Raw genomic sequence first — 18,385 nt, 5'->3', positions numbered from 1 at the left:
CAGAAGTAAACAGTGTAGCTGACTGAGTGTTTATGTCAGAATGTTTATTTTTAAACCACAACCTTTTAAAAATTATATATTTAACGATATCTTTAGCATTTCTCATCCAAACAACGTCAAACTTGGCACTGCACTTACTCGTGCCCGTAGCGAGACACCTGTCAAGTTTGAAATCCATCGGACTAACGGTTCGAGAGATATGCGGTTAACAGACACACACACACACAGACAGACAGACAGACACACAGACAGACAGACGTTTCTGTAATTTATAGATAGACTAGTGCAAAATGCCCGTGCAAAATCTGTTTTTAAGTGTGTTTTTAGTAATTGTTGGTTTGGTGTGTTTGAGTGCACATTGTTACAATTACACAGCAAAAGTTCAGTGACATTTTTATTTGTGCATGGTAGAAAGCACAACGTGAACTCCGAGAAAACGCTATGCTTGAGCAAACAGTTTGTGAATAGGCAACTACAAAATGATGCTATAAAGAGAATGTAAACGCATTGAAAAGGATATGTTTAGTTGGTGAATAGCATTTACACAGTAGCGATAACGTTAAGCGCACCAGAATGAAATAATATTCAGAAGTAAACAGCATAGCTGACTTACAGATTCAGTTTACATCCACAAATGAATAAGCGCGTTGATTCAGGAAGCAGTGCAAAGTGCCCGTGCAAAATCAGTTTTTGTGAGCTGATCGCTGAACAAAAAGTTCAGGAGATATTTCTTAGCGATGGCTGATTTCAACAGTTTCAATATGATAAAAAATAACTTTTATATTGATTCAATGGATTAATTGCATTTTGTTAAAAAAAAGTGTCATGAATTTATTGCATTTTTGGGAAAAAATAATCAGTTTTTATAATAAATCTTTGAAAATCAAAATCTGGATTTGAATTTTTTATGTTATTATAACCTAAAGATGCTATGTGAAAGTTTGAAACAGAAAATAGTGGTTTTCATCTCGCCACTTTTTTGGTAAAGAAAACACATTTTTACTCAAATTAATCAAAATGGATTTATCACGTTTTGGAACCAAACTATAATATTCATTAGTAAACAGTGTAGCTGACAGAGTGTTTATGTCAGAATGTTTATTTTTAAACCACAACCTTCTTAGGGCTTCTTTGACCAATACAACCCTCTAATGTCAGAATGTTTATTTTTAAACCACAACCTTCTAAAAATGATATATTTAACGATATATTTTGCATTTCTCATCCAAACGTCAAACTTGGCACTGCACTTACTCGTACCCGTGGCAAGACACCTGTCGAATTTGAAATCCATCGGACTAACGGTTCGAGAGATATGCGAATAACAGACATACACACACACAGACAGACAGACACACACACAGACAGACAGACAGACGTTTCTGTAATTTATAGATAGATAATAGTAGTATAGTAATAGTATATATATATATATATATATATATATATATATATATATATATATATATATATATATATATATAACTGACTTTCAATAATAAACCAACACTAAGAAAGAATGACTTTAGTAAAAGTGTCACAACTTGCAGCAGTGTTGCCCATTGACGTGTTTTCCCCCTTCGAGGTTAACCAAAACCTTCCGCGCGATCATTAACTCGGCCTTCATAGATTGCCAGTGGACTAAACCATTTCTCTCATCAAAGGTGGATTACAGGGCGTTGTATTATTAAACGTTTTGGGTTAATCTCGTCAAACCGGATCTGCAGTCACGAAATACTCTTCTTCAATATGGTGTCCGTTTGTTTAAGAAGCAAAAGAAATGTATAAGAGTCCTTATTTTTAAACAGGCAAACTAGTGTTCTCTTTTGGGCCCCTATGACTGTACGCGTATTGTGTTTGCAGTGACCCGTCGATCTCACCTGAGTTTCGGGTTACACTTCCATACCTCGCTTGTCGCTGCACGAGGAAATGGAGGACGCACCTGTCTGAGACAAATACTGCGGCATTAACGACACATAGGCCTACTCGGACTTTCTTTACCTACTTTTGGGGAATTTAATGTTGGGTGTTTTTTAAAAGATCTTGAGATAATATGTGGCAGGGTATAATCTTTACCCTCTTCTTGTTTACAGGTAAGTGCGTTATTTCTTCTTCACCAAAGCTCAGATGTGACAGTTTATGTTTTACTGTTTTCACTTTTTTTTGTAGATTTGAGTTGGAAAATATCAATAGATTATCATTTTATAAATATCATAGATTATATTGAGTTTATTACAACACTAGATCTCACGAAGGTCATATGGACCAATTCGTAGTTAAGTTACTTGTTTTGACTTATAATTAACTAAAATAAGTGGCCAAATGCTATAATAATCATTGCATATTTGTCCTTCCCAACTTTTAATCAGATAATTACTATCTTACTAATGGAAATCGATTTACATATCAGATATTAGCCCAGTACAAATGTACATCCATTTTGAAATAGACCTCAGGTAGTTATTGTGCAATGGTTTCACTTTGTCTTATTTGTATTTTCTTAAGTGTTTGTTGTTTAGGGAATGAGTAATGTGGATTGAGTGGGAGGAGGTGGTCATGTCCCCTTCACACTGAAATAGTTTCGGTCAGACACATGAGTCACATCCTCTGATAATCTTTGTAAAACCATATCTAACCCACAGCCTGATGTCGTAATGTGATGTCACCTATGCAAAAAGTTTGTTTACCCTTCTTTAGTAATCCCAAACATTGCTTAAAATGGCCTTTTGGAGTCTTTTTGTAGTAAATGGCTTCTGTCATCGTTTTTAACTTAAGGTATCATTAAACAGTTGTGCATGAAAAGACTGTTTAATTATAGCTTTTGTGAAAGGCTATTGTTCTTTGAGCTGTATGTTAGGGGTTTTCTTTATTTTAGAACTATCAGAGGACTAACAACAGGAATATGCATAATAATGAAGCATGAAATCAATGTCACATTGTTTGTTATTATTATGTGTAGGAAGTAGTGCAATAATTAGCCTACCTTAATCAAGTGTGATGAGAGATTTTTTTATTTCCTCAAACGTGTTTTAAGGAAGCCACCAATAAAAATACAGTTTAATTAAAATGTTCCTGACAAAATTATAAGAATTATCAGATGTTGTTTGTAGTTTTGTAACTACATGTAACTAAATGTAACCCATATATACATTTAAAAAATACTTTGACCATTGCTTTGAACATTGGTTGCAAGTTCAGGGCTAATACATATGTAAGGGATAATCCACGGCTAGCCGTGCATTAAAGGATTTTAATGCACGACGTAGAGGCGAAGAACCACCCGACGCGAAGCGGAGGGTGGTTGCCTCTACGAAGTGCATTAAAATTCTTTAATGCACGGCTAGCCGTGGATTATCCCGCTTATACCTTGGTTATTTGCCAAGTTAAAAATATGTTAAAGCTGTAACTGATGTTTACAGTGTCATTTTTTTAACAGACGTGTAAAAATGACGGTTATTTCTTAAGTTAAGGCTCGTCAGTTCTTGCACTCCGACCGCTTTAAATAAAGTAGAGCCATCGGATTGCTTTTATTTGAATGAATTCACATTTATTTAAATTCATTATTAAAAGAGAGAGACAGAGAACTGAAGGAGAAGGAACAGAGAGAGAGAGAGAGAGAGAGATGCGTGCGCGAGTTACCTGTGTGCGTCTCTTCTTTAAAGTCTATTAGCTAACGTCCCCTCGTTGCTTAAGAATATAGCTAACTTAATGATTCTTTAATGGATTTATTACAATTATTTATGAATGACAGGCAACACTGACAGTGACAAGGCAATCTTTATTTGAACTAATCATGTCATTTATTTATTGTTAATTCTTTGTGCTGCTTTTTGTCATTCAACGTCTTCTCCAAGTCTTCTATTTCGTCTTGTGCCTGGGCCCATTTCTCAGAGTTGCCATATTCACCATACAAATTAAACGATATGAAAAATTCATCCATTTAGCCTACCTAAATAAACGTTTTCATATGCGTCTCTCACTCTGCTTGCAAGTGTATCTGTGTTACTATGGTTACCAATGTAGCGGATTAATTTCGAACTGTAATCAAACTGACTGGAACTACCTGTGCATTAAACGGTTTTACTGCACACCTTCCAGCCAATCAGAATCGAGTATTTAAACAGCCCATGGTATAATACAATACAACCTAGGTTATCTCCTGAATTTGACTAGAATAATGCTCTGATTTAAACACTGTTAATATTATGGTAAGAAAAATGATTGGATAGTTTACCAAAAATGAAATTCTGTCATTAATTACTCACCCTCATGTTGTTCCAACCCGTAAGACTTTTGTTCATCTTCGGAACACAAATGAAGATATTTTTTGATGAAATCTGAAATCTTTCTGCCCCTCCATTGACAGCTACGTAACTGACATTGTAAAACGAATCCATATGAATAGAGTGGTTTAGTCCAAATTTTCCAAAGAGACTCAATCGCTTTATATGATGAACAGAGTTATTTAATCTAGGCTTTTATTCACATATACACATTGATCAGCAAACATAAACAGAACCTTAAATTAACTTGCTTCACTCGCGAGAACAAACCTCTTGCGGAAACTCAAACATGCTGCGTAACACGAAAGCTGCGTAACACGAGAATGAACCTCATTGGTTCTTGCTTAAGCTCAAACGCTCTGCGTAACACGAGAATGAACCTCATTGGTTCTTGCTGAAGCTCAAACGCTCTGTGTAACACGAGAATGAACCTCATTGGTTCTTGCTTAAGCTCAAACGCTCTGTGTAACACGAGAATGAACCTCATTGGTTCTTGCTGAAGCTCAAACGCTCTGTGTAACACGAGAATGAACCTCATTGGTTCTTGCTGAAGCTCAAACGCTCTGTGTAACACGAGAATGAACCTCATTGGTTCTTGCTGAAGCTCAAACGCTCTGCGTAACACGAGAATGAACCTCATTGGTTCTTGCTGAAGCTCAAACGCTCTGCGTAACACGAGAATGAACCTCATTGGTTCTTGCTTAAGCTCAAACGCTCTGTGTAACACGAGAATGAACCTCATTGGTTCTTGCTTAAGCTCAAATGTGCTGCGTAACATGAGAATGAACCTCATTGGTTCTTGCTTAAGCTCAAACGCTCTGCGTAACACGAGAATGAACCTCATTGGTTCTTGCTTAAGCTCAAACGCTCTGTGTAACACGAGAATGAACCTCATTGGTTCTTGCTTAAGCTCAAACGCTCTGTGTAACGCGAGAATTAACCTCATTGGTTCTTGCTGAAGCTCAAACGCTCTGTGTAACACGAGAATGAACCTCATTGGTTCTTGCTTAAGCTCAAACGCTCTGCGTAACACGAGAATGAACCTCATTGGTTCTTGCTTAAGCTCAAATGTGCTGCGTAACATGAGAATGAACCTCATTGGTTCTTGCTTAAGCTCAAACGCTCTGTGTAACACGAGAATGAACTTCATTGGTTCTTGCTTAAGCTCAAACGCTCTGTGTAACACGAGAATGAACCTCATTGGTTCTTGCTGAAGCTCAAACGCTCTGCGTAACACGAGAATGAACCTCATTGGTTCTTGCTGAAGCTCAAACGCTCTGCGTAACACGAGAATGAACCTCATTGGTTCTTGCTTAAGCTCAAACGCTCTGCGTAACACGAGAATGAACCTCATTGGTTCTTGCTTAAGCTCAAACGCTCTGTGTAACACGAGAATGAACCTCATTGGTTCCTGCTTAAGCTCAAATGTGCTGCGTAACATGAGAATGAACCTCATTGGTTCTTGCTTAAGCTCAAACGCTCTGCGTAACACGAGAATGAACCTCATTGGTTCTTGCTTAAGCTCAAACGCTCTGTGTAACACGAGAATGAACCTCATTGGTTCTTGCTTAAGCTCAAACGCTCTGTGTAACGCGAGAATTAACCTCAGTGGTTCTTGCTGAAGCTCAAACGCTCTGTGTAACACGAGAATTAACCTCATTGGTTCTTGCTGAAGCTCAAACGCTCTGTGTAACACAAAAGAATGAACCTCATTGGTTCTTACTGAAGCTCAAACGTGCTGCGTAACACAAAAGAATGAGCCTCATTGGTTCTCGCACGTCAGGCGAACATGCTTGAGCTTCCATTTACCATAACTGATGTGTGCGTTGATGAATGCTTATATGTGAATAAAAGCCTAAATTCAATCTGTTAATTTTTGGAGGGCCACTGTCCTGCTAGAGATTAGCTCCAACCCCAATTAAACACCTGAACCAGCTAATCAAGGTCTTACTAAGCATACTATATATTCCAGCAGGTGTTTTAATTAAGTTGGAGCTAAACTCTGCAGGACAGTGGCCCTCCAGGACAGAGTTTGGACACCCCTGCTTTAAGTGACTGAAAGATAATTTTCAAGAGGACCCTTTGCTTCCTGTGCATTCAAAACATTTTCAATAAATCTAAGCCTAAGAAAAGTCACTTTATTATTTGAACAGATTAAAGATGAGTTTTGGATCTTCATTGACACATTCACAGTCATTTTTATGTGGTTTACCTGGATTGTTATAATCTGTTGTTTCCTTTTGTTTTTTAAGAATTATATTTTTTTACAGAAAGTCTCTGTCTGAAGGCTTCTCATAAGACAGGCTCTGTACTGTACTGCCTTTTGAAATAGCTTGAGTCTTTGTTATTGCCTAAAGGCCTTTCAATCCTTTCCTTTTTTTTTATTTTGGATGGTATTTGATCTCTATTTTATTCTTAATTCCAGTCCAAGTTCATGGGAATGTCTTAAACCTCCCTGTTTCATCTATTTGTGGATACTGTTACTGTATATTAAAAAATGATATACCCCTCTTCTCCCACAGGCTTCACCACAGCCATCAATGTGGTCTGCAGTAGCCCGCGCTATGTGGTCATATTATTCCAGCCGGTCACACTCCGCTGTGATTACACTACCACGGCTACATCCCCTCCACTGATCTCCTGGAAGTACAAGTCCTACTGCAGAGACCCGATCCAAGCTGCTCTAAACCCCAGCAGTGCTGACAATGCCATCGCTCAGTCCAACCCAAACTACAACCCCAACATAGAGTGTGCAGACAGTGCCAGGACCGTTCGCATAGTGGCTTCGAAACAAACGGCGGTCACACTTGCGAAAGAGTACCAGGGCCGTCAGATCAGCATCACCAATAGTAAGTCATCTTTGGCCAGAGAAACCAAAAGACTATGAATCAAATTAGTTGGCTTAGCAAATAGATATTTCCTTCATTATCTTCACGCTAATTATGCCTGATAAAATGTATTGCAGGAGCTATTGTTAATTTCACTGTTAATATTATTGCTCTATCATATTTTATCTAATTTAATAGCATAGTGAATATTTAGAGCTGCTTCAGCAGGGATCAATGCTAAGGATTTTTTATCAGGAATATTAGGCTGCTGTCACTTTAAGAGCTGCACGTATCCAACACACTGTTACACACGTACAACTGTTTACGCTCACTTAAGACATAACCTACTATGTTTCACAAGGATACTTTCCTATATGGGCATTTCGACATAATTATGTGTGAATTTGTCCATTCAAGTGCAAGCGGACTTAATTTAATAGGCTATTCTTGTGCTTTCTGAGAGGCTTATTTCTGGGATGTTTGCCCACAGAAAACGTCTTGAAAATGTCATGTGATTACTGTACCACCTTCCTGTAATAATGTAGGGAATCACTCATTGTACATAATTCACGTAACGTTGAGGTTTTTACTTGCACATACGATTTAGTTTTCATCCAAATGACGCATGTGTGTGTGCTGATCAAGATCAGCAATCAAGAGCATGCAACTTCAGTTAATGGTGTAATATTATTTTACTTTCTTTGCTGTTACCAATTTGCCATATCTGACCGCACACCAAACTTTCCAGTGACATGTGAAAAAGGGATACAATCGACAAGCTCGCGCATCTGTGCCGTTGCGCTTAATCCACTCTGCATGTTTCCCTTATATAGCTATAGTGTTCCGTGAATATTTAATTTGTTTAATATTCTGTTAATTAGATATATTTACTTCAGTCATCCTTCTCTGGTATTTCCATTGTGCTTTATGTTTGCTGTGTTGTCTGTTTCTCATTGTTTGGATGCAAACACAACACGCTGTGTAGTTGTTTCAGAGCATTTTAATGTATACGTGTACACAAGCGTGGTATTTTTGTAATACGTATGTATTGTTTATTACTTATGTGTATTTTATATTTATATATTCAATTTTTTTCTGCATTATTTTAACTAACAATGTGCCATTTTATCTGCTAAGATTTCAATATGTACATTTATGACATGATTTAAGCACCTCTGAAACCTATTCTTACTTTTTTTTTCATGTATTTATATATAGATGCAGATCTTACCTTTGCTCAGACTGCTTGGGGAGACAGCGGTGTGTATGTTTGTACAGTCGGCTCAGCCCAGGACCTTTCAGGGAATGGCGAGTGTTTTTCAGAGCTCATTGTGCTTGGTAAGCGTTTACTTTCTGACAAACAATCTCAGACTGATAGACACCCAAACATGTGTGATTTTAAACGCATGCATTGCACACTTGTTCGTTCGTTCAAACTGTGTTTTGTTTGTTTTGTTTTTGTGCATGTGAGGAATTAGGGCTGTGTTAGATGATATCTTGGAAGTTTTTTGTGTTTTTTCATTTACTACTTGTTTGTATTTTTATTATTAAAAATTATTATTTTCAATGGTCACAGTTTAGATTAGGGTCCAAAAGTTAGTAAAGTAGTTGTTAAATTTAGGTATCAGGTATATGCCGAATAAGGCATTAATATGTGCTTTATAAGTACTAATAAACAGCCAATATCCTAGTAATATGCATGTTAATAAGCGCCTAGTTAATAGTGAGAATTGGACCCTGAGCTAAATTGTTACCTTTTCATTAATTTCCACCTGGAAGGTCACGGTTTGCTTGTGAAGGATTCAAGAGCATTTCTTTAATGTTATAGAAAACAATTATATATTGATAAATACTAATATTAATAATTAGACTAATAACAGTAGTAGTAATTCTATTAACTTAAAGGCTATTTTTTTTCTCCTTGGGCCGATGCCGAAAGGCCTTTTTCAGTAATTATGGCTTTGTCTTTCTTTCACAGAGAGAAAGTCAAATACTACAGACCTGCTGCCTGGCATTGATTTACTGATCATGGAAGGTAGAATAAGTGCTTCTCTCTAGAGGTCTGGTTAAGTTTGGAGCTGTACTTGAATCCTTCACCAGCCACAGCCAGGTCTCATTCACTGCAGCCTTAGGCTAGAAACTATAGACTAAAACTAAAGATCTTGGAGTAGAATTTGATGCATAAACAAGATTTTGAGGGACAGAAAGACTGAGTGTTCAATGTGTCACTGTGTCCTTGAATGGTGTCCAGTCTCTGAAACATTGAAAATGAGATTTTACGATAGTACAACATGTTAAATTAATCCACAGCCTTGTTTTTATTTGTCTACTCTGACTGAGGTCAATTACTAATTAATTATTAAGCGTCTTTTGAGTACTTGATTCTGATTGGCAGCATTTGGTCTTATCCCTTCACAACCTATTTCTTCTCACATAATAAACCAACTTCAGTAAAACAATATTAGACATCCATTAGTTTATTTATTTGGTAAGTAGCTATGGAATAAGTGGGGTAATTTACAGTTAGATGACTGACTGTACATTACTACTGCCTTAGATTTGCATAAGCTTCTGTAATTTGGTGGTTTTCTCTGTCAGATTGTGGAATAGTTTCTAAGATCTGCGTCTGCACATGAGTCATGTTGTGTCTGTGCATGTAGGATGTTGTTATGGTGCATGCTGGAATCAAGCCCTGGCAGAGTATTGTGAGGCAAAACCTGTCCGGCTGGTTTTTCTTTATGTGCGTCAGATACTTCTCTCTTTTTTTTTTTTTCTTGCCAGCAGCAAGAACTGACAGAAATGTGCACACACGAAGATAAAAACATCTCATGACATGCCAAAATATAAGTGTGTAAACTATATATAATCTAATTGTATCCCAATTTTATGTCTTCTGGGCAATTTTCTCATGAAATGGAAATGAAACCAATATTGCTTTTACACTGGTATCTCTTCAGTCTTTTCTGTTTAATTCCCTGAGTCCTCAGTTTGGTATCTGAAGCAAGCGATTTGTCTCTCTTGTTGTTCTCCAGACTGGTTGTTAGTGGTGTTGGTGGTCCTGGGCTTCTTGTTGTTTTTGCTCCTGATCGGTATCTGCTGGTGTCAGTGTTGCCCTCACACCTGCTGCTGTTACGTCAGATGCCCCTGCTGCCCGGAGCGCTGCTGCTGTCCCCGCGCCTGTGAGTCCACACCTCCTTCACTTCCACTTCCACTTTTAGTGGAAAATGTGTTAAAGAAAAGTGTTCAAAATTCCCCTTTGTGTGAATTGTTTTTTTCATTAGTGCTGTCAAGTTGATTGAAAATAAATAATCTAATTAATTATTTGATACGCTGATGAATTAATCAGATCAATTGTAACTGGCTCAACCACTTTAAGTTTAAGACTGCTTTAAGTCTGATTTTTAGGAAGGGAACCACCAACTTCTTTTTACATAGACATAAACAAAAGCAGGCATAAAAACCAGGCATAAATCACATGAAACAGTCAGGAAATAAAAATGTGTTTTACTTTTTAATATAAACACACAAACAGACAAACAAAAACTATAATAAACCAACAATGGATACTGAAAACAAAATAAACAATGAGCATACAAGAAAGAAAGACTGCACAGATGTAGGCAGGCTTGGCTTAAAATACCCACAGTCCTTGAAACATAAGCGGGGAAAACTCCTAATATGGAGTCGGTGTAACAACAGTACATGAATTGAAATGAAGCTGAAAGCCTTATATATACAGTCCATGAAAGACAGTCTGGTGAAGATGGAGATGCTGGTCTTGGACATAGAATAATTCCAATCAAAAATAAATAAATCCAACGTGCAGGTAATCCCAAAAAGCAAAGCTACATGTTTACAATCCTTGTGCCAGAGATGAAAATCCTCTTTTGATCTCGAAGCAATGAATAGAAGCCATATAAATGAGAGTAGCAATAAAGAGTCCTTCTACAACAGAAGACATAAACTTAATATTAGCAGTGAAGCCAGTCAACTAACAATCTTAAATAACACAGAAAAAGTGCAATGATTATAAACCAATACAAAAACCACACCAGAAAATATGTGGAATAAATGAAAGAAAAGAAAATACTCCTTACATTGATTTGAGCTTAAAACCAAAGTTTCCCAATCAGGACTCAAAGTGGTTTGTGGTAACACAACAGTAAGCCATGCTTCCTCTGTCCAACAAATCTAACTTGCTCTACTACCCACCTGGGTATATACCCTTTACTAGAGTACCCTAGCGCCTCTGGTGGTGTGTAGTAGTAGTAGTACACTCAATACGAAAGAGCCCGAGCCTGTTGCACAATTGTAAAAATGTGCATGCATGAATATTTGCAGAGAAAAGCCTCTAAACCTTAACACACATTTTATTGCATTTTTGTTTTAAATAATAACTTGCACTAAATTAAAAATGTTTGCAGTATACGAGGCTGGTAAAATGGCTAAGTCTGGTGTCCCCAGTCAGTACGCACCCACCCTCTATGCCCCAAGCATGTACGGACAGCCAGCTTATGGAGTTGGCGGAGCTCCACATGGCCTACCCATGCTCCCTATGCCGATGGGCGTCGCTGGTCCTCCCTCCAATGGCTACGGCAGAGACTACGACGGGGCCAGCTCAGGTCAACTCGTCCTCTCATTGCCCTAAAAACTGCAGTTTAACAAAAGAGTTTTTTACATTAATAAATCTAATTAATTGATAATTTGTTCTTCCCACTACAGTTGGCCAAGGATCTCAAGTGCCGTTGCTGCAAGACCATGATGGTGGAGGAAGTACGCGAGAGATCTTTACTACATCAGTTTTGGACTTATGTTTTATATATTATTATATTTTTTTATTAAAATATTCTTTTTTTTTAATTAAAATACTTTGCAGAGCATATGTAATTAATTTGCGATATATTTATTATCTAGTATTTTTTCCTACTCATTTATTAATCCATCTAAATCAGGGGTGCCCAATCCTTTTCCTGGAGACTTAACCAACTGCAGAGTTCAGATCTAGCCCTGCTCCAACACAACTGTCTGTAGTTATGAAGTGCTCCTGTAGATATTAATTAGCTGGTTCACTTGTGTTTGATCAGGGTTTAGAGCTGAACTTTGCAGAAAGGTAGATCTCCAGGAATAGGATTGGGCACCCCTGATCTTTATTTTTAAGTGATTTTAAACCTAAATGTTGGTTGATTTAAATCTAATGTTGGTATTGTTTTTCAGACCGTAGTGGATACCGTGTTCAGGCCGACCAAGATGGAAACCCAACACGGGTGCTTTACTATATGGAGCGAGAACTGGCCAACCTTGACCCCAGTCGCCCAGGGAACACTCCAGGCAAATACAGTCGTCGTGAGTTCTGGAGATGGGCACTATCTTTCACTCTGAGGGTTGGGTTATAACAAAGAGGTGCTTAAAGGGGCTATATGTAGAATTCAGAAACCCTTGTTATTAACGACACCGGTGGCTGTACAAGAGACTGAAAGTGAACACAAAGTTGATTAGTATTCATTTTCGTTCTTTGCTTAGAAGTAAAAAGAAGTTTTAGGAAATACTTTTGTAGTAATATACTGTTGATACATTTCCAGACGTCGTTAACGCTGCTGAGAGCGACGTTTAGAATGTGTAAATATGTGCTGCGCAATTTTCTTTCAATAACTAAAATGCTCAACAAAACTGACAGCGATGAGAAACAGTAGTTAAGAAAGCATCGGATCGCAGTGACGTGGGTATGTTTGCACAAGCTCTGCAATTAACCGGCATCATGTCGACAGATGAGGTGATTAAAATGACACTGTTATGATAGTTTGATTATAAAGTACATTTGGTACTGTGTAGTCTATACAGATCTGGCTATGTGAGACTATAGTTTGAGTTAATCTCTTTTCTTTGCATGACACATTGACATACAGTACAGAATGGCTCTTTAAGCATCATCCAGAACATTGTATAAGCATTAATTTCATGCGTCACAGAATGGAGGAGAGGCTCTCAGGAGCGTGCGTAAATGTCACATCAATTTCATTTTCCTAGCAACAACCTTAAAAAAATCAGTTTACTTGCTTTCAAAGACAATCTAGAAAGTCGGGGAAAGTCTTTTTTTTTTTTTTAATTTCTTTACAAGCTGTTGACACGTCAATAAAAAAGGGTTAATACATGGAAATTCTTACATATACCCGCTTTAAAATGAAGTAGGACATGTTCCTGGATCAAGATCCTCTGATGGTCCATGAACAACATTCATATCAACCAATTTTTGACAGGGTTAGGGATTCACAAACATGTCCTACTTGTGTGTGTGAAAGTTCACAGGCAATCTAAAGGAAACACATTTGTTTCAACTTTGTTTCCTGTAGATTCTCCATTTTTCCAAGGTTGGGGGATGATTTATTTGTAATCGTTTTGTTTATTAAAACATTTTGGTCTTGTTCTGCTTTTCTCACCTGTCCTCCAGTGGATGGTATGAGCGAGGTGAGCTCACTTCACGACGGTCCAGACTCTCGAAATCGTGGTCGGGCCAGACCACCTCAGCTTACCACGGTGTACGATGATGTGGACGAGAATATGAGTACCATCAGCAGCGTGTCTCAGCACATCCGACGGGACGACCACAGACGGGGAGTTGACAATCGAGGACGCGCCCGCTCCATGGAATACTTAGACGATATTGGCCGCAATTACCGAGACCGAGATGACTATCCACCCACTCGTCGAGATGGTGGGGCCAAGGGCGACAGGAGAGGGTTAGTGAATTAATCGTTCAATCGTGCTAAATTAATGAGTTCAGTCCTTATTAAAACGTGACTTTACTCTGTCTAGTTCGGATGACGAGTGGAGCAGCAGCGGACGAGGATACGCCGATGACCGTCGACGCCGTGATTACTCTCCTGACAATCGTCCTCGTCGTGGAGACTCCTTCCGTGGGGTCGGTTTCCAGGGCCGCCGCAGCCGTAGTCGTGATGACCTGATGGATCTGGAGCGAGATCGTGGCCGCGGAGGCCGGGACGCGTACGATGACGGCTTCCTGAAGGAGGCCATGGAAAAGAAGAAGTTAGGCGAACAGCAGAGAGGCCGCAGCCGCGAGAGGCTCGACAGCGAGAGCGACCGCTCTGACCGCTTCAGGGGGCCGCACGGCGGACCGCCCCCTCTGCCGCTCGCCCCGCCCTCTGGAAACCCTGATCGCCGTGGCAATCACAGCAACTTCCCACCTCCTCCCCCTCCCTACACTGAGGACAGTGACAGTTTGCCATCATCCAAAAAGAGCAACTTAAAAAAGGTAAGAGCCAGATTCAAAAGTAAGAAAGATTTTTGCATTAAAATATCCACAAATCACTAGGACAGTGTTATATATTTTGTTCAGTTGTGTACTTGCATTATCCCAAATGTTTCCAACAATGTTTAAATCAAGAGAAATTCACAATTTTAACCAGTGTATTGGCCTGTGTCATTGCATCATGTATCAATGACGTCATATCCACGTTATCCTCGATTTCTGGTCCTACTTCTGTAAAAACCATGGAAACACCAAATATGCTTTAATATATATTTACTATATATATATTAGTTTCCTTTATTGACAGAAAACTAATTATTGTTATATTGCTCAAAACGGTTAGGTCCTGTTTACACCTGGTATTAAGATGCGTTTCGGATTACAAGTGGACAATGCTAAATACACGTTCACTTAAGACTAACGACTGTTTACGAAGAAACATTTTGACACATAAGTGTGTGTATTTGACCGTTCAAGCCCAGTAAGATAAGTGCTCACACACTGTATGATAAGCAGCTTTATGTGCGTGCGTTACAGGTTCAGATCCGTAGCATAAAAACACATTGTTTCTTGAGACCGCGCTTTAACTCCACACTGGAGTTATGACATGACTGTGGCGCTGAAGTCTGACGTCATCAATTTGCAATCGTTTGGTCATAGAACATGATTATCGGCAGATACTGATCTGTGCCTGATCGAACGGAGCCTAAAACCCATACATTTACTCACCCATAGACCCTCCCCGCGAAGAAATCCGGACAGAAGTGATTGAAAGTGGACAAAAGAGACTGATTAAAATACCAGGTGTAAACGGGTATGTGTCTTATTTGGTTTTTGTAGTAACAGTAACACTGCATTTTCTCCACCATACAATATATTTTAAAATTAACTGCATGCCATTTGGCAACACAAGTAATCCAGCCTTTATTAATGATATTTTAGTAAGATTGTTTTGACCAAGTAAAACAGTGCTGCATTACCCCACAATTTTAATTTGTCAAATAAAGTGTACAAGTAGTAATTCAGCACTCGTGGCTGTTTCATTAGAATGAGATAAATTAATGTGAATTTAAGTGAACAAACGTAACTGTAACAAAGTTCAAGTTCAGGGAAGAAAGATATAATTGTAATGGACATAATCAACATCTGACTACGGCATAAGCATAATGAAAATAGCAACGGAAAATGTCCCAGGCCTGGTCCTCTCTCACCCTTCACTGCCGTCATTCCTTATATCCTTCCGGAGCTCCTCCATGGGTCTCGAGGCTCTCATCCCTGCTTCATACCACAGTAACATTAATAAAACTTTAATACATTAGCTCATACATGAACGTGATTTCTGTCCTGGTCCCGACGGATTGCTTTGCATCGCTGTAGAGCTGAAGACAACATCTCCCATGAGTCCACACTCATTTACGGGCATCATCGAGCTACGCCTTTGTTATTGTTTTGAATAAGCGACCTCTAGCAGCGAAACTTACATACTGTGCCCTTATGAATGAAAATTATGAACGTATGAATTATGTATTGTTTCTTTAATTACTATTTTTTAAGGTTATTGTTGGTTGTTTTATTCACAGTGATATTCCAAACTGAAAGCTTTTTGAAAATCCAGCTAAAACCAAGCAAGCTGGTCAGCACCAGCTGAAATACCAGTTTCTTGCAGTGCTGTTATTGTTAACTAAAACTAAACATATTAAAATTGTTTTGAAATAAAATAAAATATAAATATTAGATGAAAAACTTAAACTTTAAAAGCTTTAAACAAAAATTAGACGTTAGTCGAAGTACTAAAATGACTAAAACTTAAATAAAAATGGATTAAAGCTAAATAGAAATATAAAAATGACAAAAAAGTACATAACAAAAAGACTAAAACTAATACCAAAATGAAAAAAATATAAAAAATTAAAGCAATAAAAAAAATACTAAAGTAGTATACAAGTAATACTAAAATAATGCTGGTTTGTTGGTACCTAATTAAATTTAAATATATTGTATAGTGCAATCATTGTTGTACACTATTCATGTGAAGTAATCTATATGCAATGAATAGACATATTCCTGCCATGGAATAATAAGATATTCAAAAAGCAGGGAGGAGCAGTGAGTTGGCAAAACGGAGAAGGATATTTACAGCTGATGTACAAAATTGTATTTTGGTTAACTAGTTTGTGTACAGAGTTCAGCAAGTCAGTCAATGACTCCTGAAAAAAAAAAAAAGGTCATGCTTGCTTTAGGTGGTCATAGTGGTTTTACAGTGGTTAGCTTCCAACTTTGGCTGAAACATTATAACCGTTCTGTTTTTCTGAATGTTTTCCGTTTCAAATTCTGGCTTTTCTTCGTCAATGTTAAGTGAAACTCAGAAGAAGACGACACTATGAATGCTTTAATATTCAGTCATGTTATAGTTTTAATACTAATACAAAATTTTGCTGTTTTCTTTGGCCAGAATGGAGCTGTGAGCAGAGAGAGTCTGGTGGTGTGACGCGGCATTGAACGCTCAGGTGGAAATAGTGTGTGTGTGTGTATGTTTCCTCTGCTCTTTCACAATACTTATGTGTGTGTGTTTGAGTTTTAAGTTGATTGCCGAGGTTAATTTTTAGGTTGATTTTTTTTTTTTGTTTTTTTTTTTGTTAATATTCATCATGTATTTTTATGGGATTTTTTTTAATGATTGTATAGCCATATAGTTTAGATTATTACACTGTTATGTAGGCTCGTTTATGAACATGAAATAGCAGATTCTTAGCATTTTTTTTTTTTATGATTTGGTTCCTACCATGAACATTTTACTAACAGCAAATGCTCAAAAACTGGCACCCGGCATCAGCAGTTATTTTTACTGTGCAAATATGTCTATTTCTGTATTTGAATGTGTTTTTAATAGATGTTCATTTGTGTCCGGGGAAAAAAAGAGCCTTTTAGTTTTTCAGCTATGGATTTTTAATTAATGTAACATAAAGAAATGATATTTGTATGGACTGAAATTCTATTGTGTTAGATTCATCATGCGGTTTCTGCAAGTGGGTGATTTATATAATGTATTGTTAATTTTTTTATGCACATTTACAAATTCAAGAACCTCTATGAAATTCCCCTGAGTGTGCTATTTTTTAATGTTGCGTTTTTATTTTATACATATGTTTAATACTTACTCTAATCGGAGATTTGGTCAGTCATTTAGCTATTTTTGTACAGTCTTGTAATGTCAATTTTCAATAAAGCTTTTCTATTGTATTTAGGGTTGTTGTCTTGTTAGGGATCAATGTGACATACTTTTTTATATTCTTTGGTGTTTCTGAATTGTGCCCACTAGATGGCAGTTTACTATTCATGTACAATAATAGCAGGGAATGACATACAGAATTAATTTGCATGTGACAATAACATTCATTATTATTGAGCCAAGGTAATTTCACTTGTACGTCTGCAATTCAAATATACATGTCATGTTAGAAATGTTTCTGTGAAGTTAAGTTCCTGTTTTGGGCAGCTTGTTCTGATGTCATTGGTCCTGTACATTGCTGTCTTTACAGACTAGAAGCTGACATATGTATATGAAAGAGTGCTTGCTTTTAGGTGCTTCTACTGTTATTGTGTTCTGCCTGGTGGGTTTATCAGAAAACAAAGCATATTTTCTAACCCAGATAGAGAAGAAGGACCTACAACTGCCTCTGTGAGATGTACTTTCTGAAATCCACCGTTGGTGGCCTGCCAAGATCACAGCAGAGAGGTAGCCATCAATGCTTTCATCCATCTGGTGTCTTAAAGCAGCAATTCCTTAGGAAATTCTCACCTACCTTCTTTCTATCTGAAGAAACAGCATCAGCAAAAGGCCAAGTGACCCCCACAGTTCAGACAGCTGGTAAATGAATCTGAGTAATATACGGTTTGCTATAACAATTACATTGCAGAGTTGAGAAGATTAATCAAATCCAGTTGAAAATGTATGGAGAAATACAAAACAACAAGGACTTGATGTTTGTGTCCAGTCTCTTTTTTTTTTT

General features: G+C 37.7%; 1 protein-coding gene across 8 annotated transcripts; it reads left to right on the top strand.

The window, feature by feature from the left end:
- Window positions 1–1,717: 1,717 nt before the first annotated feature.
- Window positions 1,718–18,356, top strand: lsr (lipolysis stimulated lipoprotein receptor). Of its 8 annotated transcripts, none has more exons than XM_084125370.1 (12): window positions 1,912–2,093; window positions 6,806–7,132; window positions 8,330–8,449; window positions 9,090–9,146; window positions 10,144–10,290; window positions 11,536–11,733; window positions 11,834–11,884; window positions 12,326–12,439; window positions 13,557–13,845; window positions 13,922–14,378; window positions 15,111–15,189; window positions 16,828–17,614. In XM_084125370.1, the coding sequence occupies exons 1-11, from the start codon at window positions 2,054–2,056 to the stop codon at window positions 15,141–15,143; spliced, it is 1,833 nt and encodes a 610-aa protein (XP_083981496.1). In that variant the 5' UTR covers window positions 1,912–2,053; the 3' UTR covers window positions 15,144–15,189; window positions 16,828–17,614. The 8 variants fall into 8 exon arrangements, with proteins under 8 accessions (XP_083981499.1, XP_083981498.1, XP_083981497.1 ...); XM_084125368.1 differs by having other exon boundaries at window positions 12,326–12,454; XM_084125372.1 differs by lacking the exon at window positions 9,090–9,146 and having other exon boundaries at window positions 1,726–2,093; window positions 12,326–12,454.
- The last annotated feature ends 29 nt before the right edge of the window (window positions 18,357–18,385 follow it).

The sequence above is a fragment of the Abramis brama genome (assembly GCF_963993115.1).
Source record: "Abramis brama genome assembly, chromosome: 10".
NCBI classification, from domain to species: Eukaryota; Metazoa; Chordata; class Actinopteri; order Cypriniformes; family Leuciscidae; genus Abramis; species Abramis brama.
This window is presented reverse-complemented; position numbering and strand designations above follow the sequence as displayed.